General features: G+C 38.2%; 1 protein-coding gene across 1 annotated transcript; it reads left to right on the top strand.

The window, feature by feature from the left end:
* The first annotated feature begins 5 nt into the window (after positions 1-5).
* Positions 6-25,281, top strand: PRKCI (protein kinase C iota). Its single transcript, XM_083847928.1, has 18 exons — positions 6-250; positions 6,530-6,651; positions 10,033-10,122; positions 10,945-10,995; positions 12,147-12,232; positions 13,588-13,728; positions 14,593-14,647; positions 15,367-15,425; positions 15,864-16,040; positions 16,844-16,941; positions 17,947-18,033; positions 18,610-18,745; positions 18,997-19,084; positions 20,284-20,409; positions 20,512-20,591; positions 21,610-21,699; positions 22,006-22,121; positions 22,694-25,281. Exons 1-18 carry the CDS (start codon positions 141-143, stop codon positions 22,779-22,781), a joined length of 1,800 nt encoding a protein of 599 aa, XP_083704054.1. The 5' UTR covers positions 6-140; the 3' UTR covers positions 22,782-25,281.
* Positions 25,282-25,360: the final 79 nt, after the last annotated feature.

Raw genomic sequence — 25,360 nt, 5'->3', positions numbered from 1 at the left:
CCGCAGTGGTCCCGCCCGGCCTGGGCGGGCTGAGGGACGGCGGGGGGCGCGCGGCCGCCGCCTCCTCGTAGCGCGGCCCCGGCCCGGCCCCAGCCCGCTCCCGGCCCCGGACCGCCCCGGCCGCCGCCGCCGCCCCGGGGATGCCGACGCAGCGGGACGGCAGCGGCACCATGTCGGCTCCGGGCGGCGGAGGGGGCGGCCTCGGCGGGGACGGCGGCCACCAGGTCCGCGTGAAAGCCTACTACAAGGGGTGAGTGCGGCGGCGGGGCCGGAGGCCCGCCCGGTGCCCCCCTCACGGCCCGGTGCCCCCCTCACAGCCCGGTTCTCCTCACGGCCGGCCCCGCGCTGCCGCCCCCCGCGGGGCTCTCGGTGCCCCGGCCGGGGAAAATCGGGGAAAAAATAGGGGTTTCGGGGCCGGGCGCTGCGCGTTGGGCTCTTCTCGGGTCTGAAGGAGGAGAGTTGGGCTGAAAACCCGCCCCGTAGGGTCCTGGGGGGTTCCCCGGGGGCTCTGAGGGAGCCGAATGGCAGCGAGGTGCTGCCCCGTGTAACGAGCGCTGGAGGCCTTCAGAGGGAGAGCCTGGGTGCTGCTCTCCAGCAGCAGCGTGTAGTGACATATGCGATATAATATAAAGTCTGCCCTGCTGTGGGTGCGCTACCCCCTGCTAGGCACCGACATTTAGAGGAGCCGACTTTAAAAGTCTGAGAGCAAGGGTCATCGGGCCACTGAGTTGGGTAGGAGGTGATCTAATCAGAAAACAATGCAGGTTGCATTTTTGGGTTAAGATTAAGCTCTAGGCACTCTCAACAGCTTCCTTCCAGTTACCTGTGTTAAGTACAAGAAAAGATTTATTATATTTACGGTGTTTGCTGTCTGATATCTGTAGCATTATAGTTTTAAGGAGAGGTACAGAAGCCTTGCTGAGCACTTGGCAGTTGGTAATGCCTTTCGTTTCTGGCCTGTGTCTGCTTTGGGGCTTTTCTTGACAAAAGTGCTGTACGATCTGTGTAAAAGTGTGGCATAATCTGTGGTTTTATGAGGTCTGTGAAATGCTTTCAAACTAATAGTACGTGAAATTCTCTGCTCTTTGTTTTACAGTCTCTTTAATGCACCATTTCTTAAAGAAGTGGAGATGGCCCTGGCTATTAGCTGACAGAAGCGTTCGTTTGGTCAGGCAGTGAACTAAAGTGGAAACTGCTCTGGATTAAAACCATTTATTTTTCCTCTGCTGGGTCAGTTTTAATCTTGATCACTTCCACATGCAATCATTTGACTTCTTGCTTTAGTGCTGGGAGGCTGTGGTGCAAGAACAGAGATAAAGCAGCTCAGGGTTGTGGGAGTGCAGAAGAAAACTGCTACATTGGAGAGGAATGCTGGCTCATGACACTTTAAATATTAGGTAGTAATTTCACAGGCACTGGAATGTTTCCTTTGAGTTTCATCTGAGTTTCATCTGCTGACTTTTTAACTGTTAATGCAATTGGCTGTTTACTTTTAATAGTGGCACTGAATCATATGGGCAGTTGGTTAACCAACAAACTAACAGGCTGAATACCTTTGTAATGATTCATTTCGAGGTCTAAACAAATTATTCCCTCCACTCTCCTACAAAGCAAGTCTCATGCCCACTTCTCAAGCTAGCATTATCAAGAAATGGATAGCAAAAGAAAACATTTTATTTGCGCTGGAATGACTTGGAGACTGAGGATCTAAATGCTGATATCAAAGGCAGCATTTTTGCTTTAATCAAATAAACTGTATCAAGATTAGAGCTGGATAGAGGATTTTTAGGGAAATACTGTTAATCAGGAAATGTTAATCTTTCTTTTTTCTGATAGAAGCCTTTAAATGGGATGTAGAAGTTACCGTGCAAGTCTCGCTTGGAAGGTCTTTTCAACTTCCACTTGTTTTGTCTGGTCAAAGGAAAAAAAAAAAAAGAAAAAGAAAGCTCCCCCCAGGAAAGCCCCAGCCCAGCAAGTCAGAAGCCCGGGCTGGCTCTTGGAAGGTCGGAGCCTGGCGGTGGGGCTGCGCCTGCCAGCTCCAGAGGCTGAGTCCCAGCCCCAGAACATCGCACCGTCTGGCCAAGAGCCTAATTGCTTTTCTCAGCCGAGACAAAGGCTTTCATGAAGAACTCTTTGAAGGGTCTTTGTTTCATTCAACTATGCAGTGGTAATTCTGTACCTTAAATTCATGCAATATGTAAAACCAGGAAGGAAAATTTTCCTAAAACAGATCATGAGAATGAGAGGATGGGAATTCCCAAACACTTGGGAATTGGGTTGAGTTTACCCTGATATTTCCTTCTCTCAGGTAAACCAGCGTTATCATAGGGCTAGTTTAAAAGGCTGAAAATAGTCTTATCTGTTTTAAAGGGTTACTGTCATCAGGGCAGGGTGTGTGACAGAGGTTCCTGACTGAGTTGGTAGGAATTTATTATAACTAAAGTTCAGTGCTTTTTCGTTGGTAGAGTAACAGTGTGTATCAGCTTCAAATGTGCAGCGCTTACACAGCATCTGTAATTACAGCCATTTTAAGTGTCTAATTTTTAAAAGTTTACTTTTTGGCTCATCTCATTTGTCGTGGATGCTTTTTGTCAGTTCAGTACCAGAAGCTGTTACATCAGGGGAGGATTGTGTTGTAGTGGGTGAAAATAGGTAAGGGTGATAGGCTGAGTGTACACTATGAATCCTATAGAATTGATGCTGATTTAAAAAAGACAAAAACAAAACCATCTTGTAGAACCATTTTCTGTCACGATTGGAACTGCTGTTTTTTTTTCAGTGGTTGGCATAGATTACGCACTGTTTTAACTGCATAGGCTGTAATGTAGGTTAGACTTTTAGTGTAGTTAAAGGCATAGGATAGCAGTGCTTTACCCACAGACTGTTTGATTTGTTTTGAATGAAAAATACTCCTGGCAGTCCTCTCGCAGTACATGTTAAATTAGGCTCTTTTCTTAATTTTACATGAGTGGATTAAGTGGTGGGAAAGAAAAAAGAGTTCCATTTTAATTGTAAAATCAAAGTGCATCTTCATAGATATTTCCAGAAAATTACTTTTTAAAGTTTTTGATTTCTCACATCCTTTGTTTATATTATTCTTTGTCTTGAGAACTTTCTGGTCAGTTTTTCATCTCAATGTCTTCTGTTAGATGTCTGTTGAATATAAAGTTCTGCAAAGGAAAGTGTTCAGCTTTAAAAAGCTTTGGTACAAGCCTATAAACATACTTTTACCCCTTCTTGCAGTTTCAACACTGATTTCGTTTTGTGGCTGGCTGCTTTTTCTGGTGATGTATTTTTTATTTCCCCAGAAAAAACGGTTGTGCAGGAGGAGGCAATTTCCAGACCTCAGGCCTTTTCTGGAGAAAGAGACACTTAAATCATGTAAGATCTTATCGGATCTTACTGCAAAGATACTGAAACAGCAGAATTCTCCAGGAGAATTCTTGCTTGGGCTAATTTCAGTGAGCTAAGGCCTTAACGGCTAACATAGGTGTGTGATAATCATGTGGATATGTAATTAATCTGTGACTCGATATCTCTGCATCCTCAGGTATACGTGATAGCCGTAGGAGGCTCCAGACAGAAAAATCGCAAGCAGTATTCTCACACAGAAGCTTGAGTTTAGAAGTAGAGAGTGAGCTAGGTGTATTCAATTGCACTTAACTGTCAGCATTGTGTTTTTTTCTCTTTGTTGTTGCTAAAGGCTCTTGTGACTGCTGGATGATGTGTAAAAGAAAAGGCATGAGAAAAGGTGTTTGATCTCAGAGGAAAGGTGGGACTTGCATCAGTACAGCTCTTTCCTAAGGAAGACAGCATCAGAGTGGTCTTAGGTGCAAGAAGTGTGGAAAGTGCCATAAAACGTGGAGGTGTGATAGCAGAGCTACTCTGGAAGCGAGACTTAGCTCAGGAGAAAACGTCAGTGTCACCAGTGTGGTTAAAATTGCAAAGTGAGCTTGTAGGAAGACCTGTAATCTTTCAGTTCCTGCATCATGTAAAGCTGCCTTCTCGTCTGTAGAAAAAAACGTGCTAGGTGTTGCTTGTAGCCTCTTGTTCACATTTACATTCCTCCTTTGGTTTAATATCGCTTTTGGCTAGGGTTCTGCAAAACGCGCCGACAAGTTGGTGTTTGTTGGTTCAGACCGGGTGCTTTTCCAGGTCCGTTCCTCGGCTGTCTGATACATGTCCGACTGAAGGTAGTAGCGTAGTACTTTAGAGAATTAAATTCTAAAATAATAAGCTCCTCTTTTATTTGTAGGGCAACTAGTTTCCCATTTGAAGGGCAACTGTTTTGCCACTTGAAGGCAACAACAAGTAGGAAGTGTTCATTCGGTCTGTATCAGCTTTACTTCAGCAATCAGGGAAGGGTTTTTGTTCCTAAGCTGTTCAACACATCTTAATATCGTGGATACGTGACATTTGCTGTTCACAGTAGTAACGTAGAGATAAACGTGTGGACCTGAAAATTTTTTTAAACAGTTTTTAGTAATTTTTTTAATCTTCAGTTTTCGCTAGAGCAGCAGTGATTACCGCCTGTCAGGACTGTGGTCTGTCACCTGCCTCTTGTCTGCCACTAGCAGTCATACGGTCGCGCTGCCCAAACCTATCCTCTCCCATTGTGTACCAGTTCGATCACAAAATAAACTGGAAAAGTTGAAATGTTCAGCTCCCACTTCTTAGCGCCCTGCAGAACTTAACCTTTTAGTGAAGGAATAAATCTGTGCAGGGAGGTGGGTAAATGAAGGGATGGTGAACTTTAGCTGCAAATCAGCGAAGTTGCTAAGCGGTGTGGTGCCTTATCTCCCTGCAGAGACGTAGGTCCCTGACAAACAGGAAATGCAGGTTGAGGCTTTGCCTCCTAGCAGGGCCTCCGCGCTCGCTGGTGATGCCTGGTGTCAGCAGCGCGTGCGAGAGCTAGTCCTGAATAGAAACGGAGCGGAGCTGCCTCTTCACTCCTCTCAACTCTGATTCCATCCTGACGTCAGTTGTGTCAGCAGAGGGACGCCTTGGCTTTTTCCATCCTTTCTCTTGTGTTTTTCTAGCTTTGCGTTTAGTGCCTACGTATCAGGGTACAGATATTGTTTTGTCTTGTGTGGAAAGAAGAGGAGCAATTTCTCAGCCAGCTGTAGCAGCTTTCTGACTTCTTGGATTTTTGAGGTGTGATTTCAGAATCCTGACAGTTTATTGGAGTCTTCCCCCTAACTAAACTAACTCTGTGCTCATAAGGCCAGAAGTAGGCTGTTTTAGTGTGCTTAGAATTTGCTAGTTTGTGTGCTGTTGAACTCAAAGGAGCCTCTGCAATATTCAGACGTGTTTATCATGCCTGTTTGCTGCCCCTCCTGGAAGTGTTTCATGTTCCGTGACCACAGTGTAAGCCACAAACTGCTGGATACAATTCTGCCCCTGTGCGAGGTGGTTAATAGACATTGATCTTGATGTGTATGTACATTTCAGTCTGGTGGGTGCCTTGATGTGGATTTTGACCAGATACAAATGGTGTCTGTTGTTTCCGTTCCACACCACCACCAAATAGTGCTGGCATTGACAACTGCAATGAACAAATTAATCTTAACTGGTCGAATTTTGGGGGGGAAAATGAGTGTCACAGGTCAAACGTCGGGCTTATACAAGACGTTTGAAGTGTAGTGTTGTGAACAGTCCTCTTTTTTTTTTCTTTCCTCTCTTCCTCTCCACCTTCCTCTGAACTGTACCTCTGGCATCCTTTGCTTAAAGGGCTGCTACCCTGCGTCACCTGTTCCCCTGTAAGGCCCAGCAAATACCAAGACAGTGGGTCAGCGTGTTATGTTAATGCATTTAAAGCATCAGGTTAACTCACTCTCCATCTTGATTATAACAGAAATACCAGTTCTGCATAACAGTAAAGCACTAAATTTTAAATCTAAGTATATGCTTTGCTCGTCTGTTCACCCTCCCTGTCATTGTGGTGAAGCATCACCATGTCTTTTTAAAGGCACTTTAAATATTTGGAACTTTTTTCCACCCTCTAATCTGGTAGGCAACCTGTTTAATATTTTTCATTAATGTTTCATAACATCTATGCAATTAAAATTTAGTTGGAGAAGATGCATACGTTCTTTAAATATTTTGGTAACCGGTAACAAAATAACTTGTTAGAGTAAGGAAAACCACCAATACGTTAGTAATGTCCTTCAAAATGTTTGCAGCATTTAATTCGTTGTTTTCCACTGATGTAACATTTCATTTCTGTGTGCCGTTAAAATCTCCTACAACTCACTTCAAAGTTATTTGGGCATGTAAATCTTATTTTCTTCAAAAGCAGATGGCTGGAGGAATAAATGTCAAAGCAGTAATAAAAATCTCTCGGAGCCTGACTTGCTGTAGGAAGGACTCATGGTGCTAATGGCTTATTAATATTGCTTCAAGATTTTTTTTAGGGGGCTGTAGCAAGAGGTGGGCTTTATATTTGTAGTATGTGGAAGGCATTAGAGGTAACAATGAAATGCTACGTGTTACAGTGTAGTTTCTCAGACTTGTTTTTTCTCTTGCTCAGGGACATCATGATAACGTATTTTGAACCTTCCATCTCATTTGAGGGACTGTGCAGTGAAGTCCGCGACATGTGCTCCTTTGATAACGAACAGCTTTTCACCATGAAATGGATTGATGAAGAAGGTAAATCAATACTTGCCACTTGGCTTTCTGACAAATATCTCATCAATATGGTGCTAAGCTTTCGGTCTGTCCTCTCCCTTTCATCTTTCCCTTTCTTTCTGCCTTCACAAGATAAGCTCAATGTTTTTAGAAATGGTAAATCTGACTGCAAAAGTAATGGCTACCCAATGCCCTTGTAAGTATATCTTCATTGTTGTTATTTCAAATCACTTTGTGTGGAGCTCCGTTTCTTTTTTATTTTTTAACCAAATAACCCAGTGACCATTAAAATGTGAATTCAATGTTTGGATTTTTTAGGAAGGAAATGGAAAATGTGCTTTTAAACTTGAAGGAGCCCATGATTCCCCATAAGCCTTAACTGTTTCAAAAAGAGTTAAACTAACTTTAATGATACAAAATACCGTATTTGTATGAAGTGTTGGTACAATTTAATATATAGTTGTACATGTAACCACAAAACTTATTTTGAGTGTTTGCATCAGCTGTTCCTTTAGCAATCTAAAGTCTAACAACGCATAGTTGTTAATTAAACTTTTTATGAGTATTAGAAGAAAGAATTGAAAGAAAATACTTCTCTGAATGGTAGCTCTGAATGATCTGTGTTATTGTTTACTTCACATGAAAAAAAGTTCAGTCAGTTCTCCCTTTTTCTTAACAGATGTAGTCCAGTGTCCCTTCTGAGCTGTATGTACACATCAGGAATATTTTGAAAAGCTTAATTGTAGTTCTTACACCAATGCCATACAGAAAGTGTTCTACACAAGTTTTGAGCTGCACCAGAGACATCTGAATTATGAAATAGCAGTTATATTAGCATGCTAAGTACTTGATGGCATAAAAGGCCATAACGTGCAGTGATTTGTCTGCAGTGATTAGTATTTGTATGCAGTGATTAGCATAAATGGTGCTTGTAAACCTGTTTTCTCACAGCTTTCCCATTCAGAATTGGGTGAGTGCCAGTTAATTCACAGCTTAGAACTAAACATGGACCAAAGTTGATTCTGGAGGTGCAATATGGGCAGGTGTGCTGAAGATTACGGTCTTTAGATTCTAAGCAGGTTTTCTCCCTCACTCTCCCACCAGGATTCCCAAGTTATTCACACAAGGCAGATGCAGTTAAGGAAAGGAGCAATGTTTATGGCCAAACTTCTGTGCAGTGGTGCTATTTGAGTTGGATGTGCACTTCACAGTAAGCTGGCAGGTTTGTTTTATCTGGAGGAGGACGGTGGACTTTTCACTGAAGAGTCTGAAGAGTCGTAGTAAGAAGTACACCTCTTTTTAGTGAAACGTGTTTGTAAAAATAAAAAAAAATTGTGCGGATTCAGTGGTTTACTTGAAGCAACAGATTGTTCTACCTCAACTTTTGCTCTTTGATCGGAAACAGGTAAAAATAGGAATACTGCAGTTAGACTTTTTTCATGTATTCACTTAGGATACTGTGTAGGTGTAGAGAATTGTGTATAACTACTTCTGTTTCTGAGAGGTAATCACACAAAGGCAAACCTAATTTAGTTGAGTAGAAACGAAAAAAAAGGTCACGTTCAACTGGAAAATGGAGTTGAACTTGGTTTGGTTTTAGAAAAACTTCTGTTTTGAACTTCTTGTTAAATAAGTCAAAATTGAATATTTTCCACTGATATTTTATCTGGCTTTAGATAACTGCAAAATTATGACTAGTTTGTTGTTGAAAGAATATTTGTAACACATCTTTTTTTTTTAATACTTAGCCACCATTAATAATACTTTGAATGAAGACTTCTGTTACTCCCCATTAGATTTTTAAAGTGAAATTGTGAATCTGAAGGCATTGTGGGAAAGATCAGTTACACACTATTGCCATTGTGATCACCAATAAAAAATAAATGTGCAAGTCAGATTTAATTATGAGGCTTCCTACTAATGTCTGTAAACCTTCTGTGCCTAGTTCAAAGCACTGCGTATGCTCTTGAAAGTCTCCCTTTCTTCTGCCAAAAAGAAACACAAAACTGTTTGCACAGGTGTCAACAACAAATGAAGAAAAACTGGTTTGTTGATTCTCAGTGAGTTTGAATAAATATTTGTTCCTTCTCCTCCCGCCGTGCTCTCCATTGTGTGAGTTTGTGCGGTGGGTAGGCGGTTTGATGTCCAGATAGGCTAATGGGGCAGGGACATGCAGTATGATGAAAAATGGCTAAAGGTGACTTCAAAGACTGGAGTGGTTTTGAATATTATGAAATTCAGAAAAGAATAAAGATAGAATTCTGATAATGGACAGTCTAGATCCATTACTAGTGTTTTAGCAGTAAAAATGAATGGATGCATTAGAACCAAAACAAATTATCTAGAAAAACTTTGGTAGGGCAGGTTTTAAATTTCTCTCTGCCTGCTGGGTATGTGGTTCTAGTGCAGAACCTCAGCAGTGTCCCTATTAATTTTGTTATACTTTAGTAGAGAACAGTTCATAAATTGTTGCTGGTTGGCTTTCCTACCGTAGTAGTGACTGCAGACTGGAAGCAGCAGACCTCGCTGATTAGATTCAGTGTAGCTGAGGTGGAAATTGTTCTGCTTTCCTCCAATTCTGTTACTCGCAACTAGCTTACCGTTTAAGGGAGTGGAAAGTCGTATTTCTGTTAAAAAATTGGCAGGGTTGCCTGTATGGAGTTTCAGCTAGAAGGAAGCTTGTGCTGCCCATGTGCCACTGTACAAGCAGGCAGAGAGAAGTCCTGTGTTCTCGCACAGGATATCTTGTGCAGGTGGAGAAAACAAATTGATAACCAGAAGTGTTTTCCGTCACTGGGGCAGAGATAATTCAGATTCAGCAACAATTCAAAAGTGTTTCAGTTGTAGTATTGTTTCAAGGGAAAATACTTTGAAGAAGATTTCTTCTTTTGAAGAAGATTTTTTTTTTTTTACAGCATTAATAATCTGCATCAGATGCTAAAGATAGATTTTCAGTGCGTGGCTGTTCCTTTGAGTATTTAAAAGTTTCCAAACACTGAGAGACTCAGGAGGTGAATTAAAATATCAGAGGAGTTCTTTAGATGAATCGCAAGAAACAGGTGAAGTACTGTCTGTGTCCAAAAGGGTCCAAGGTTAGAAGGTGGTCCTTCTTGCTCGTGATGGTGCATACAGTAGATCTCTAGCTTGATCTCCTTTATTTCTGTAAGATTTTTCCATAAGGTGTCCTGCACCTCTTGTACTGAAATAACGTGTAACTTCGTAGGAGACCAAGCCAATGATATTTTGTGGTTATGATCTGCTTGTGACTTGGGAATATCTTAGATATTCCTACAATAATAATCTTTCGTACAATAATAATCTTAGGAACAACTGTGAGGGAACTGTTGAATGGCACAGCACTAATCGGGTTAAGTTTTGTATTGTTCTCTTTTCTTTCTTCAGGAGACCCATGTACAGTTTCTTCCCAGCTGGAGTTGGAAGAAGCCTTTCGGTTGTATGAACTAAACAAGGATTCGGAGCTTCTAATTCATGGTATGGTGAAATTCAATATATTACTTCTAATGATTGCACTAACAAAGAAGTGTCGTTTTTACGTGTTATCTGTGTCTTTTGCGCTACTCCAGCTTCCTCAGTTAAAGTCTACTGTGGCATCTTGTCAAGAGGATGCTGAAGACCATGTACCACGCTTTTTTGCTGTCAGCACTTGCAAATGCCTTTTATGAAATTAAGTGAAGATAAAATACTTTGGTCTTAGTTTATTGATGAGACAGCTCCCATCTCTCATTCGTACATCCATCCCAAGGACCTTTGTATGCTTGCTGGCAAAGAATGATAGAAAATGTGTGTGTATGTTATACAGCACCCAAAGTTCTTCATCAGCTTGGCTGGAAGGAAGAGACAGCTTTTCAGCTTCCCAGAAAATCTTCTAAAAACTAGAAAAGAATTGTATCTGTTTTTGTATATAAATAATATATATAACACTGGAAAAAAAAAAGGGCTAGTACAGACAAGATCATACTTGGCTGTTAGGGTACTGTAGTATGATATTTATAGTCAAGGTTTCCAAATACTGACTGCAGTGATTGGGCACATGAGAAACCATCATCATTAGTTGTTGCTAGTTACTTTTGTTAGGAAATAACTTGGTTTGCTCTGCTCTTTGGTTGTATTTCTCATGTGGATCGTTGTTTTGTCTAGCATAAGATTTTTGTGGGAGCTTTTCAGCTTGTTTTCTGTTAAACAAAGTTTTGTTAAAATACATTCTGAGTGCCTTTAAGAAGTGTTGTATTTAACCCAAAGATTTTTTTTTTGTCTAAAACAAAGATTAATAGAAAGCTAATGTTTTTCTTGCAGTATTCCCTTGTGTACCAGAACGGCCTGGCATGCCTTGTCCGGGAGAAGATAGTAAGTAGGCGTTTTAGTTAAGAAGTACTTAAAATCAGAAATTCCTATTCTAGAAGATTGAGTAGATTTCCTCTTCTTGACAATTTTTATATTCTATCATTTGGCTTTCTGTGCTTATAAGTATTAATAATGCAAAATCTCTACAACTTACATATTTAAAAGGAGTAGAAACTTTTGCTAAAATTAAGTGTTGTTTGTCATTTCTGAATCATTGTTAATAAAAACATTTTGCATTTCTGTTAACTATCCATGTGTCTCTGCTTTCCTTGCTTTTGCCTCTTCTATCGTGACAGTTTTTTTTTATTCTATTCCTGTCTCTAGTAGTTGTCAGATTGCTAGCTGACTAATGTGAGCAAAGGCTTGTAACCAGTAGTAATGAAGTGTCATATCACCAGTTTTAAACCAATGTTTAGGCAATATCAGGAGTATTCTCCAAAAACCTTTCAATAATGCTAGTAAATGTACTAACCATTACAGAGGTGATTTTCCGTCTGTCTTAATGTAGACTTCTATGCTGTTAGTATTCATTTTATAAAAGGTTATGGGTGTGTTATGCATGAACACATCTGTCAGTTTGATATCCAAGTCTCTGACAAATGTCAATGTACATGCTTAAAAATTAACTTTGGCAGTATGATCAGTGCTGCTTTTCTGAAAAAACAAGGTTGTAGACTAAATCTGAAATAGGTTTGCAACTCAGTGTAGTTTTGTGTATCATAGTTCTCAACTTTGGTTCCTGATAATGAAAAAATACGGTGGCGGCTGGGGACCTAAAACTGGAGGATTTGTGCAAGCAATCTTTCATAAATCAGGGCATGCTCATTAAATGTGCCCTCCTCCCTCCTTCCCTTTCACACAGCTCCTCCTTGAGTTTAGGTAAGGTAGGTGCATGTTCTGCAAACAAGTGCTTGTATTGTTTGGACCATTTTCCTTCTTTTGACTCACTGACAGTTGGTCATAGTATTCTACATCAAATTTTCTCCAAAATTTAAAAAATGAAGAAGATACTTAGAACATTACTCTGTGTTTCTATAAGGTTGCAAGAGTGAAACTTTACTCTGCAAATCACTTTACACAGAATTGTCCATGAGAAGATACTGTAGTTCTGCGTTTATATTTTTATGGATATAATCATATGTTTTTCCTCTTAGAATCCATTTATCGCCGAGGCGCCCGCCGGTGGCGAAAGCTCTATTGTGCAAATGGTCACACTTTCCAAGCCAAACGATTTAACAGGGTGAGACTCTTGTTGGGTATTTAAAACCATGTTACAGGGATGTCTAATTTTGTAATTTTAATGCTACTGCCTTGAAAAATTATAAGGTAGATTTACTCTCAAAATTTATTCTCATTTTTTTTGATTGTCTATAGTACTTTTGGTAATTACAGCTTCAGGAAACTTTCTCAGTATAAAATCGGGCACTTAATAAAAAATAAATGTCTGTTATTCATTTTTCAGTACAGTCTGTAATGATATTAGTTAAATGCTCCATTGTTCCCTTAAAACCTTAATAGAGGGCAAACTTTACCACTCACATTAGATGACTGAGCTGAAAGTGCATTTGCAGTTCTTTATGTTCTGGGAATAAAAAAAGTCAGAGTTGCCTATGATGCACAGACTTTTCTTTCATTACTTTTAAACAAAAGCTGAGATGTTTTTCTAAACATCCTGCTTATGGTGGCATGTAAGCAACTCTAAGTAACAGATCAATTTTAGTATTTTCAAGAAGCAATAGTCAAACACAGTTAAGAACCAGGAAGGCTATCTGCTGTGTTTATTAAAAAAATAAAAACAAAAATGAATAAGCAAGGTTCCTTGACAGCTTCAGTACTCTTCTTTCTTTTCTAAGCTGAGTGTATCATGCACTAAATAATGCTTAAAATTGTCTCCACTAAACCTCATCTTCAGCATTATTCATCTAACTCTTTTCTTTTTTCTTCCTTTTTTTTTTTTTCTTTTCTTACAATGCTCTGGGAAACACTCATTGACCTCTTCCTAGTCAAAGGCTGTCAAGGCACCATCACAGAATCACTTTCCCTCTTGCTTTGTAGGCACCATGTTTTCATGGTTCTTTTGAGTTGTGTTGAGTGTTCTTCAGTGAGTGGTGACCCTCCCATTTCCTGTTACCTGGTGGTTTGACTGTGCTGAAGCTTTTGCTCTCCTGCTTTTCTCTCTACAAATTTAAGGACTCATCTACACAGAGAGATGATGAGACACTTAGCAAGTCAGTTTGGTTGCAGGAACCTGCTGGTTTACCTGCACTGCTTTTGACCTGGAGTTGGCTCACATCTCTCTGGGTCCATGTGCAGCAGAAAAGCCTGACTGTGCCTGCACCTTTTCAAGCAGATGTGCTCTTTCCTGTATGGCAGTTGCTGCTTATTGTTCATTTGTAATTTCTGAGCTCTTCTGTGGTATCTGCCTGTTCTATCTTTAAGTTCTGAGATAGGGACTCTTCTTGCGTAGTGCTAATTTCATTAGGGGTCTCTCTGATCTTCTATCCAATATTCTTCAATAACAAGAGTGTGGAGCGTGTCTAAATAGTTTTTGTTTACTTATGCTCTTCAGTCGGTTTTGTTGATTTGTCCTTCTAGCGAGCTCATTGTGCCATCTGCACTGACCGAATATGGGGCTTGGGTCGCCAGGGATATAAATGCATCAATTGCAAACTCCTTGTTCACAAGAAGTGTCACAAGCTTGTCACTATTGAATGTGGACGTCATACACTACAACCAGTAAGTATGGTTTGTCTGAAAAGTTGTCTTTTTAAAAACAAAACAAGCAAAAACACAAGAAATTAAGCAAAAGAGCCCACTTCATACTAATGGCTTTCAAACTGTAGTCTGCAAATAATCATATTAGATGAAATCTGAAAGGTTATCATTCTTTGTCTGCTGTGTTAATGGCAAGAAGGTTTCAGAGTCACTTAGCAAAGTGGCAGTTCAGTGAGAAGATTTAATTCTTGCATCTGTTATTTATTCCTATGACAGATATATTTACCTTTTCCTTCACTGTATTGTTATGCTGTGTATGTATATATGTGTACATATATATGCACACGACACTATTTTATATCTTCAAAGTGAAGTGCATGTAAAATATATTCTCTAAACACGTTAGATTATGTGACTATTTTCTATATAGAAAAGGAAGATTGAGGCACAAAAATTTTGAGACTTCTTTCAAGCGACAGAATCATCTTTAGTTCTCGAGTCTCCGGGGGGGGGAGTAAAATAAATATTTTTCCTAGTTTAACGTTAAAAGCAGACATCTACAAGTCTATATTCTGTAAATTCATTTGACTAATATATGTACTGCTAAAGTACTTGAGATTCTCTGTCTCAGTTCTCATCTGCTGTACTACTTTTTCTCTGTTGTATTAAGTTGTCACTTCAACAGCTTCTGGAAACTTGTCATAACTTCTGGAAAATAGGTAAAATAAGGACTACAGTTCTTAATATTCATTGTGTATGAATTAGAGCAGTAACTATGTTGATTCATCATGTTAAAAAGTAGCTAGATTATATTCCTCGGGGATCGATTATTGTCTCCAAAGTAATGTTTTTCACAGTCTATTACAAAAATGTGCTTAATTGCAGGAACCAATAATGCCTATGGATCCATCATCAGTGCATCCAGATAACGTAGAATCAGGTAAGATCAATAATTTTTATTCTTTACTGTATGTAGATGAAACATGAACATGGATTTTAAAATGAAACAGGATAATTTTAAGCAAATTATTCTTAAAACCTTGTTTTACTTTTATTAATAGAACAAAAAAATAAGAGATCCTTAATACCAAGGGGAAAATAAATATAAAAATCCCTTAGTTTTCTGTATCTTGCAGTGTAAGAAACTAGGCTAAAAATGAAAAATCTAGGCAGTCAGCTACCTTTTCCGATTGATATGCTGCATATTTTAAATGTCCTGAACAAACAATCAAAAAAAGCCCTAAACACAATAACAGTGGGAAAAAAAAGATCAGTAAGGTTTCTATGTGATCAGTAGACAAACAAATTCATTCTTGCAACAGTCAGAATGGTCATCCTGATGTTTGAATTTGGATATAGACAATGATCAGTTAAAACAACAACAACAAAAAACTGATGTTTTCTGTGTTGGGGTTAGTCTGAATGGGTTTCCAAATATCATTGCAGACTCTTGTATTAGCCATGATGATCGTTAATGCAGTATTGCTAAAAGAATGATTCCAATAGTTCAGAAACAAACAAAAAGGGTTGCCAGTTTTGAATACTTATGTTACATACATTTAAACTGTTTCTCTCTTGCTTTGGTTCTTGTGTGTGGAAACGTTATGGAAAAAGAAAATACTTTCATGTCAAGTCTAATTGTTTTTCTTGCACCTCTAGTGATTCCGTATAATCCATCAAGCCATGAGAGCTTGGACCATGTTGGTGAAGAAAAAGAGGTAAAGTATCTAACCATACTAACCATATTCAGAAATCTTCAAGTCTTTCTCTATTTCAATGCCTTTGTAATTTAACTTGTTACAAAATGAAAACTAGTACATAAAGCACGTGTGGGATGCTAACTCAGGTGTATGCATGTACGTCTTGCAAGCTGTTCTACTTTGAAACTTGAGTTGAGATGCACTTTGATTTAGAAAGTATTCCAAACTCTTCCAGTTTCACTTGTTCTCATCTGCCACGTTGCTTCTGCCTCCTTCTTTTCCCCTCACATTGCTTTTCAAGGGTAGCGCAGTTTTAAGAACAAGTGTTATTTGAATCACTTGTTTATATTCATTTTGCTATTCTGTTTGAAATGCTAACTTTTCTTAAACAACAGCAACTGCAGTTGTTAAAATTGACAAGCCTGCTCACTAATTCCAAAGTATCTCTGTTACCAGGCAATGGGCATTAGAGAAAGTGGCAAAGCTTCCTCCAGTTTGGGTCTTCAGGATTTTGATCTGCTCCGAGTTATAGGAAGAGGCAGTTATGCCAAAGTACTGCTTGTTCGATTGAAGAAAACAGAACGCATTTATGCAATGAAGGTGGTGAAAAAAGAACTCGTCAATGATGATGAGGTAGGCAAGCTTTTTATCAATAACTCAGCAATTCTTCGGAAGAGCTTTAGTACCTGCAGCGAGGGGGTGCCAGGGTTCTAGGTCTGCAATGTTAGTTGAAAATTATGCATTATACATTCTGCTTCTTGAAAAAATATTTTTACAAGTTCACAAGACAAATGACCAATTTTGAGGTCTTCATTGACAGACTGGTAGTTCGTAGCAGTTGTCCAGTGCCAGTGGTTTCTGTCGTGAGCCTCATTACTTCAACCAGTGTTGTCACTGTCATAATCAGCACTGTCTGCAGCAGTAACTCATGCAGAATTCAAGTTAATGAGCCTCTCACACTTCATTATTTTGGAGCAGTATTCAGTATTTCTCCTGTTGGGTTCACTGGGCTGAAGAAGAAAGAGGTGGAGTCTGTTTTTCATATGTTCGAGTTTGTGGATTTTTTGTCACAACTGAGATCCTCACGATGTCATTTTACTTGCTCTTCAAATCAGTCATCTGTCTTAATTTGGTTGTAGCTTACACAGTGATTAGAGGAAACTTGTAGTTTGTAGGAATTGCAGTATTCAACTGCCATATTCCTCTTGTTGCTGAAGATTTCCCTGACATTTCTTTAGGCTACTCTGTAAAGATTTGAGTGACTGTGGTCTGCTATTCAAGAGCTTTTGCCTCTACTTCTTGGTCTATCATTGATTTCTTCTGCATTTGTTAATGCTACTTCACATTCATCTGCACCAGTTTTTCTGCTAATTGTCTTTAGTATTTGACCTACAAAGTACAACAATCTTTATCCAAATGTCTCTCTTCTTAAATAGGACATTGATTGGGTTCAGACAGAGAAACATGTCTTTGAACAGGCTTCAAATCATCCCTTTCTTGTTGGACTACACTCTTGTTTCCAGACAGAAAGCAGGTAAAGGTTGTGAGATGATAAGATAATAGTCTTTTATTCAATAAATATTTCCTATTGTTAGCACCTCAGAGGCCTATTTAAAGGGTTAAGTGTTAGTTAGGTAGTAAAAGTCAATGTACTGTAAATCACTGTAGCCTTTTATGAACAGAAGGCTTGTTTATCATCTAAGCTTTTCAGATTGGAAAGATGCAAAAGATTGTGAAATACTGGTTGTTATAATGGGAAGGATTCTAGAAAGAAAGAGAGAGAGATAGCCAGCAGACAAAAAGATGCTTGAGAAGTAGAAGAGACAAACTAGAATGGGAGGAAAAAATAGGTTAAGGAAGGTGAAATCAGTAGTAAAAATAAATAAAAAAAAAATTAATCTAAGTGATGCATAGACTCTGAAGATGAATCTCTAAGCAGAAGTTGGAAAACAATGGAATAGAGATGAAAATGTTTTTTTGTGTTTCTGTATATAGGAAAAGAAATTCAACAGTAAATTACTATTCTATACAGTGATAATTTTCAGTATAAATAAAAGTTATTATATATTTAAACAATGTTATTGCTGTACGAAAAGGTGATAAGCTAGTGGAGCTAAGTGAGAAGAGTATTTGTAAGATATTAGTAATTTTAATTATGAACAAATGAGATTAAGAGGATCATGAAGGAAAATGTGGAATTTTTTTGTGTGCACAGACACTGATGTCAATCTGCTTATATAGTCACATACATAATGATGAGAAGCGGTAGTTGTAACGGATTAACATTTTGGGAAGGATTACTTACTTTCCTCTAGCAGTAAAGAGATTATCTGGCGAAACTTTGTATACTTGATTTTTAACTTTGGGAGTTTATTCAAGGGAAAGGAAATAGGTGAAGCCAACCATGTTATTAGAGAGATGGGAGGAATTAAATTGACATTGTCCAATAATAGACCTGTAACGTCTTAAATATCTGTTCAATGAGAAAATCTTTCAGCTTTGTATAGAATCACTTGTGATACACTTTTGTGTGTTTCAGGTTATTCTTTGTTATAGAGTATGTAAATGGAGGAGATCTAATGTTTCACATGCAGAGGCAGAGAAAACTGCCAGAGGAGCATGCCAGGTATGTCTAATTGCAGATTTATTTCATCAGAATGGTTGGTTTTCTGACATGGTGGTGAGCTTGTGAATCTTCTCCAGATCTTAAGAATTTAAGAAATTTGAAACTGCATCCTCATTTTAATGCTGCAAGCTACAATATTTTTTGTTTCAAAAAGGACCTATAATTGGAATCACTTAAGAATTGCTTGTATTAGCATTACCGTTGATGACTGCATCTGATTCTGATATTTTTCTGGAAAAACACTTCTGTAGTATTTTTTAAATTGTCTAATGATAATGTGTTTCTTTTAGAACAACCATGAACAGCTGTCTAGGCAAATGCTGAGTTCTTCTTGCATGTATTTGATCTCAGGTTGAGGTGAAAGGGATGATTTCAGCTGACATTAATATTACTTCAATTTTTTTTGTGTGACTTGATAGAAATGGTTGTATAATTACAAACAACTTACCTACTCACCTGGTGAAAAATTATAATGGAATACATAAGATGCTATTTAGAAAAGTATCAATCTACCAAGACTGATTTGGTGTGTTTTTTTTTGATTATTTGGGTAATCAATATCTCTTTCTACTCTAGGTTTTATTCCGCTGAAATCAGCCTAGCACTGAATTATTTACATGAACGAGGGATAATCTACAGAGATTTAAAACTGGATAATGTGCTACTAGATTCTGAAGGGCATATTAAACTCACAGACTATGGCATGTGCAAGGTAAGCTGCAGTTCCTTGCTAACCAGTAAAATCAACAATTAAGAAATTGTTCTAATTTAAAATATGCAGAGACATACAAAGGTGAAAGTTCCAAGTATTTGTTTATACACAATGCAGATAGGCTGTATACTCATTTCAAAATGAAAACAGCTTATTCAGGACACTTGCATTAATTGCACATGTAGTCTTTAGTGGAGCGGGAGAGTGGAATCTCTTCCTAAGATGTATTTTCTCTCCACCCTTTTTTAAAGGAAGGACTGAGGCCTGGCGATACAACTAGCACATTCTGTGGTACTCCAAACTATATTGCTCCTGAAATTCTTCGGGGAGAAGATTATGGTAAGTTGCATTTTTCACTACCCTCATATAACTTTTGGCTTGTCTCTTACTCAAGTTGTTTGGCAGTGGAACATACAAATCTTGATCGGACACCTGATCCATCTAACTCAACATTCTGTCGGAAGAAGTGAATAAACCCTTCAAAGACAGGAAACATTACACCAAGCAAAAGAAACACCATGTCTCCCACATTTTAGCTTTTTACCAATCTTGAAGAATAGCATGGGTCTTCTAAACTTATTATTGTTTATAACTATTTTATATACCCTTAATGATTTACTTGCTGTCTTGAATTGTGTTCGTTTTTGGACCTTTGTATTTGGCAGCAGTGATAGTAATAAATGTGTTGCAAAGGGCTTAGGTAACAGACATCCCTTTCACAAGGTTCGGTGTTAAAAGAAAAAAATGAAATTGTCTATGCAATTGCTTGTTCAGGAAGTCCACAAGATTCCTGAAGCAAGAGATAAGAGAGTACAGAAGGCAAAGGGTTTTTTGTGTATGTTTTCTCTACTTACCCTTTCTTTCTGAGCTTCCAGTGCTGTGCCAAGCAGATCTTTGATCTGTGTTTTTTCCTTAAGATTCTGAAAAGTTCCACAACTACTTCCAATTAAAAACCAAAACAACAACAAAAAGTGTATCTGTACTTTCAAGTCTACTAACTGAATTGATTGTCTCTGTTTGACTGGCTTAATAACATCCTTCTGTCCATCCTTCCTTGCGCAAACTTTATAGGCCAAACAGACTATATCAGTCTAAGCCTAGCCGCTGGATTTTTTTTTTCTTTAGCAGTGCATCATAAAATAGATATGTTCAGCTCCATAAATGACTGTCTCTCTGCTATTAAGAGCCACGTACTTCCTTCTTGTCCTTCCCCCGCCTCAGATAATGCACTGTTGGTTAGCAATGACTAAGCTTATATATAGTCTAAGACTTTAAGGTTGTAACACCAACCTTTAAACCTGTTGCGTTTCCTTTTCTTTGTACAGCATTCCTTCCTATCCTGCACCCAATGAACCAAGTAATGTCTGTTACAGCTGTTACCTCTCCTCTATTCAGTAGTTCATAGAGAACTACATAATCAGAAAGACTGTCAAATTTTTGAGCTAATTCTTAAAGCAAGTCTTAATTTAGCCCTAAAAATGTTTGTATTTTTGCTCTAAAAAACCTTAATCTTGTGTATTTTCTCTTGTGAATTCTAGGCTTCAGCGTAGACTGGTGGGCACTTGGTGTACTTATGTTTGAAATGATGGCAGGCAGGTCACCATTTGATATTGTTGGAAGTTCTGACAACCCTGATCAGAACACAGAAGACTATCTGTTTCAAGGTAAGTACAATGAATGTTCATATACTTCAGTGCTTTGTCTCCACTTACCTTTAATCTAACCTTAAAGATGCAAAGGCTGATGTGAACGTTGGTTTCTTGCAGTAATTTTGGAAAAACAGATCCGAATTCCCCGATCCCTTTCTGTTAAAGCAGCAGGTGTTCTAAAGAGTTTCCTTAATAAGGTAAGAGCTAAATCAGACAATTTGAGACTTCTCAAGAGAAGCTGTTTTTTAAAACCTGTTGACTAATTGTTGTGTAGCAGATGTATCTTACCTGCTGTACACAGAGACAGGGTAGAAAAGGTGTGAACATATTGCAGAGTTTTAATGGGGCTGGGAGACCTGTTTTAGATATTTCTCTTAGAACCTGAAGTTTTAGATTCTTAGTCTGGGGTTGAGAGTAAATTTCAAATTTAAAGGTTTAGAAATGCTCTAAATAATTTCTTTAACTTGGGGAATTGGACAACTACCAGATTTGTCTGGGTACTTAAATAGGAGTTTAGCAAATCACTCTGACAACTTCTGATGACCTTCTTGAGGAAAATGCAGAGGCACTATGCACTTGCTGTTTGCTGGTAGCTAACTAGCCTGATAGTCAAAACCTACATCTGTGGCAGTGGATTAGTCTGAGCACATGCTGGGTTTTATTTAGTGAGTTGCAAAAGTGGGGGGAGAATAGCAGGAGAAATCAGATTTAGTTAAAATTACTCAGAGGGTAGTACTGTTAAAGCACGCTGCTTCTGTTGCAGCTTCCTCCTGTATTGAGAGCTGTAGTGTTACAGCCTCCTAGTGGAAAGACTTGTTAAAATAATCTTTCAGCTGTATTCATCAGGAACTTGCAGTTGCTATCCCAGTGCAATTGCCTGGCATAGGCAATCTGCTTGTTGAGAGGGAAGAGTCAAATTCACTTGTGTGTTTCAGAGCTTGGTTAGATTACAGTACATTTAAACAGGTCTAAATAAAAATGAGGAAAGATGGGGTGGCTGTTATATATAATTTAGTTATAGGCTTCCATATATTCGTGCCTGTTTCAGACAGTAAATTGGAATGTTTTCCAAAATAAATAATGTTAACTTAGTTCTCCATTGCCCTTTGTGACAGAATTCATAGCAATTCATAATTTCTCACAGAATTCATGTTTGTCTTTTTATTCATGTGTAGGCCATGGCACCAATTTAGAAATATTTTTGTTCTTGCACAGGATCCAAAAGAGCGTTTAGGCTGCCATCCTCAAACAGGATTTGCAGATATCCAGGGACATCCATTCTTTCGCAACGTTGATTGGGACCTGGTACGTGAATACCTGTTGGCGTGACTTACTTTCTTTGTACACAGTGGTGACTTGACAACTTGTTTTGGTTGTATGGGATGCCACAAAAAAAAAAAAAACTTTCAAAAACTGTAAACTCTTAACGGGTGTACCATAGTCATAACACAGAACTTTTTAATTCTTTTTACTTACCGTAAGTACAGTAGTTTAATAGAATACTCAAAGAAAGCATACAAAAGAAAATAAAGACTAACTTCCAGCCTTGTTTAAAAATAATTCAGTAGGTTGTAACTCATTTTTGGTGTCACTAAATGCATTTATTCTTAGATGGAGCAAAAGCAAGTGGTGCCTCCGTTTAAACCAAATATATCTGGAGAATTTGGTCTGGATAACTTTGATTCCCAGTTCACCAATGAACCTGTGCAGCTCACTCCAGATGATGAGTAAGTAATACAGAATTTAAGACATTTTGATGAGTCAGTGAAGGAGTTAGATAAAATTATAGAATAGCTGTATTTATAGTACAGAGAGTGTATGTAAAACAGTAAATAATGATTTCTTGTGTTAGTTTGGAAAATTCTTGTGTGTGTCCTCATGGTAGACTTAGAAAGGATGGATTCAATATTGTGCTATGGCACGATGTAGAAATCAGCAGTTGGAAAGCTACTATAAAGAATTTTAGTTTGAAAAAGGATGAACAAGTGCTATTTTACAAGTTTTAATGGTATCACTTGCAAGAAACGAACACGTGAAGGAGAAGACCTGTTTTGTGTGGTTTATTTCTGCATTACTTTAAGCCATTATATTTCTAGAATATTGATCCCGAGTGGTTTTGTGTTTTGTCACAGTTGCAGGGGCTAGAAAAAAGTTACAAGGAAAGAGAGGGTCAAAAGCAAGAAAGGGGAATGTTCTCAATTGCAGTCTATTGTAGACGTCTATGTTTGAGGACAAACTACCAGCTAATCTTGCTGCCTTTTAATTTTGTTGAGCTAACAACTGTTTTTAATCTTAATAGTGATATTGTGAAGAAGATTGACCAGTCTGAATTTGAAGGCTTTGAATACATAAATCCTCTTTTGATGTCAGCTGAGGAATGTGTCTGAATTCTCCATTTCTGGACTGTGCCAATTGTTACTCTGTTCGTTTTTGCATGGATAAACATCTCTTCATTTGAATGCACTTGCATAAAAATGAATAACAAAACGTCATACCATTGCCACCTAGCGTGGATTACTCAGTAATTTTTCTTTTTGTATTAATTGTCATCTGGGACAGTTGTTGTGCTGAACCTCGGGCTGCCAGAAGATTTAAAATGTAAACTTCCCAGCAGTCTTGCCAAACTTGAATTTTAATATAGAAGTTGGTCTCTGGGGTTCCTGACTGAACAATGGGATCTGGCTGTATAATTTGCCAATACAGTGTTCTGATAAAGGAAAGTTTTCTTACTGCTTTAAGAATACAAATTGCATTAGGGGAAGTAATAAAATATCATTAAAGGACTTCCATTTTTCCAGCAAGACAAGTAAGACCTCATGACTTTTGTAGTTCTAAATCTAAATGTGTGATAGCCCTCTTCTCCTTAGATGTCGAAGTTGCAGCTCCATCTTACAGCTACATTTGCCCTTCAGATTTAAATGACAGTAAGGAAAGCAGATTTTTAAACTGAATAGGTCAAGAATGGCTGTTCTCGTAGAGTATATTGATCCTGTCCTAAAGGAGTTGATTAACTCAGTATTAGAATCAATAGGCTTCACTCCAAAATGATATACAAGGACTTGTATGCGGTTTGATACACAGAGTGCCTTTCTGAGCCTGTCCCTTTCAGTGAGGGTTGTGTGGTATTAAGTGTCAGTTTAAATAAGTGGAATTCAATTAATACTTTTAAAAATTAAAATCTGTAGAGTGCAATTTAGCAGGAATGGGCAGCTAATACTGAAGAATGCAGAACCTCATGCTATTATTTATTGCTTTCACAGTTTCTGTCTTAATGTATTAGAACTGCATACACTACAGCTATGGCCTAGGTAAGGGCATTGTTTCCCTTTTTTTTAATCTCACTGCCATACTGTTGCCAGTGGAAAAAGCACATCTAGAAAAAAAATAGGTGCTGTCCACAATGACTCCCTTAACTTTTCCATTTATAGACAGTAATTTGTAATCACAATCAAACCTTACATGTCGGTAGTAAACTCAAATCTAATAGTAAAGCAATCGGAATAAATAGAACAGTTCAAACTAGGACTTTTGGGAGGTGTGTTTCTTACATTTCACGTTGGTAAACAGTGTAATATACAGCACGGCTTATTTTTAATGTTTGAGGAATAGTTTTGAATGTCTTAGGCTGAAGAAATGCCAAATGTATTACTTTTTTTTATTTTTATTTTGTATTTTGGGGAAAAGGGATTAAGAGACATTGAAGAAAAGAATCTGTATTATATAAATAAGAGCTGTACGGCAAGCTGAGTGTTACTGAAAGCAGATTTAAGTGTCTGTAAACACGTTAGCAAACCTTATCTGAAGCTTTTAATAATATTTCTGTTTAGTCAATGTCTCTCCTTGAAAAATTCTTGTGTGGTGAAACTGTAGATTCATAGCACCAATCTTGCAGTGAATGTTTTCACTTACAAGTTAGCTTCAAGGGGAGAGATTGCACAAATGCACAGTAGTTGGTAGTGTGGGGTTTAGTTCATACTTTTCTTTGCAACGTGAGTAGGAAACAAAATATTGGACTGAGTTTTCAAAACTAGGAAGTGATTGGAGGGGCCTCAATTTCAGGGAAACGTCGAACCTCTGCACTGTTAGAAGTCGGGTTCCCTTGAACTCAAGTTGTGTATTTTCAAATGTAAACTATCAGAGTAAACCTATTTCTAAAGAGCAACTAATAACTTCAACGTGGTTAGTTCATGTGAAATGAACTGCTTGCGTGCAGTTTTAAAATTGCGATCAAGTGTTTAGCCTTTGACTCTTACACTTGGGTGACTAGTTTAGACATCAGGACTTAATTGGTATTAAACTTTGAAGTTACTTCAAGCAAGAAAAAGGTTGTACAGTGGCTTAATTTCATATGGGGTATTAAGTAAAATGGCTTTACGTAGGGAAGGGCATTTCTGCTGTTCATCACAAAAGTGTAATGGAGTAGTACACTGTCTTTTGTGCTCAAAGAAAAAAAAGATGATGTTACAGAAAAGAATACTTTTTTCTATTTATATATCTAACCATTGTCAATGAGATAAATCACAAAGATCTTACATGACTGTAAGTCCATTTTTAAACTTTAATTTTCTCCAAAGTGCCATGATATTAACAGTTGTTTTTCACTGTTGAGCATATAGCAAGTGTCATGAATATTCAGAAGGGACGTAGGGTGTAAACAGTTCAGGGCAGTAGGCTTTGTTTTTTTGAATACAGTGTCTGCATCAGAAGCATGATATATTTATGTGGAGTTAGCCTTTTTGTACACAAGTTGGATTCTTATAGGTGCTCTGCTAGTTAATATTGTCACTATTTTCCTGTTTCATGTGGAATGTGGTCTTGAACATTGTTGTGTAATCATTCCCTTTATTTGTGCACAATTTTTACTTTAAATAAAACATTTACATTAGGCCTCTGTGTGTTAACCTCAAAAACAAATACTGCGAAACTCTGTGATTTGTTTGGGATCCTTGGAAGACCCTTAACTATC

This window comes from Anser anser (assembly GCF_964211835.1).
Source record: "Anser anser genome assembly, chromosome: 9".
Lineage (NCBI taxonomy): Eukaryota > Metazoa > Chordata > Aves > Anseriformes > Anatidae > Anser > Anser anser.
Note: the sequence above shows the minus strand (reverse complement) of the source record. Positions and strands in the feature narration are given on the sequence as shown.

Excerpts from the sequence above, each read along its gene's own strand:
- PRKCI (XM_083847928.1), top strand. The coding sequence starts at position 141 with ATGCCGACGCAGCGGGACGGCAGCGGCACCATGTCGGCTCCGGGCGGC. Across the intron at positions 16,942-17,946 it reads TGTTTCCAGACAGAAAGCAG|GTTATTCTTTGTTATAGAGT; the intron begins GTAAAGGTTGTG and ends TGTGTGTTTCAG. Across the intron at positions 21,700-22,005 it reads GCAACGTTGATTGGGACCTG|ATGGAGCAAAAGCAAGTGGT; the intron begins GTACGTGAATAC and ends ATTTATTCTTAG.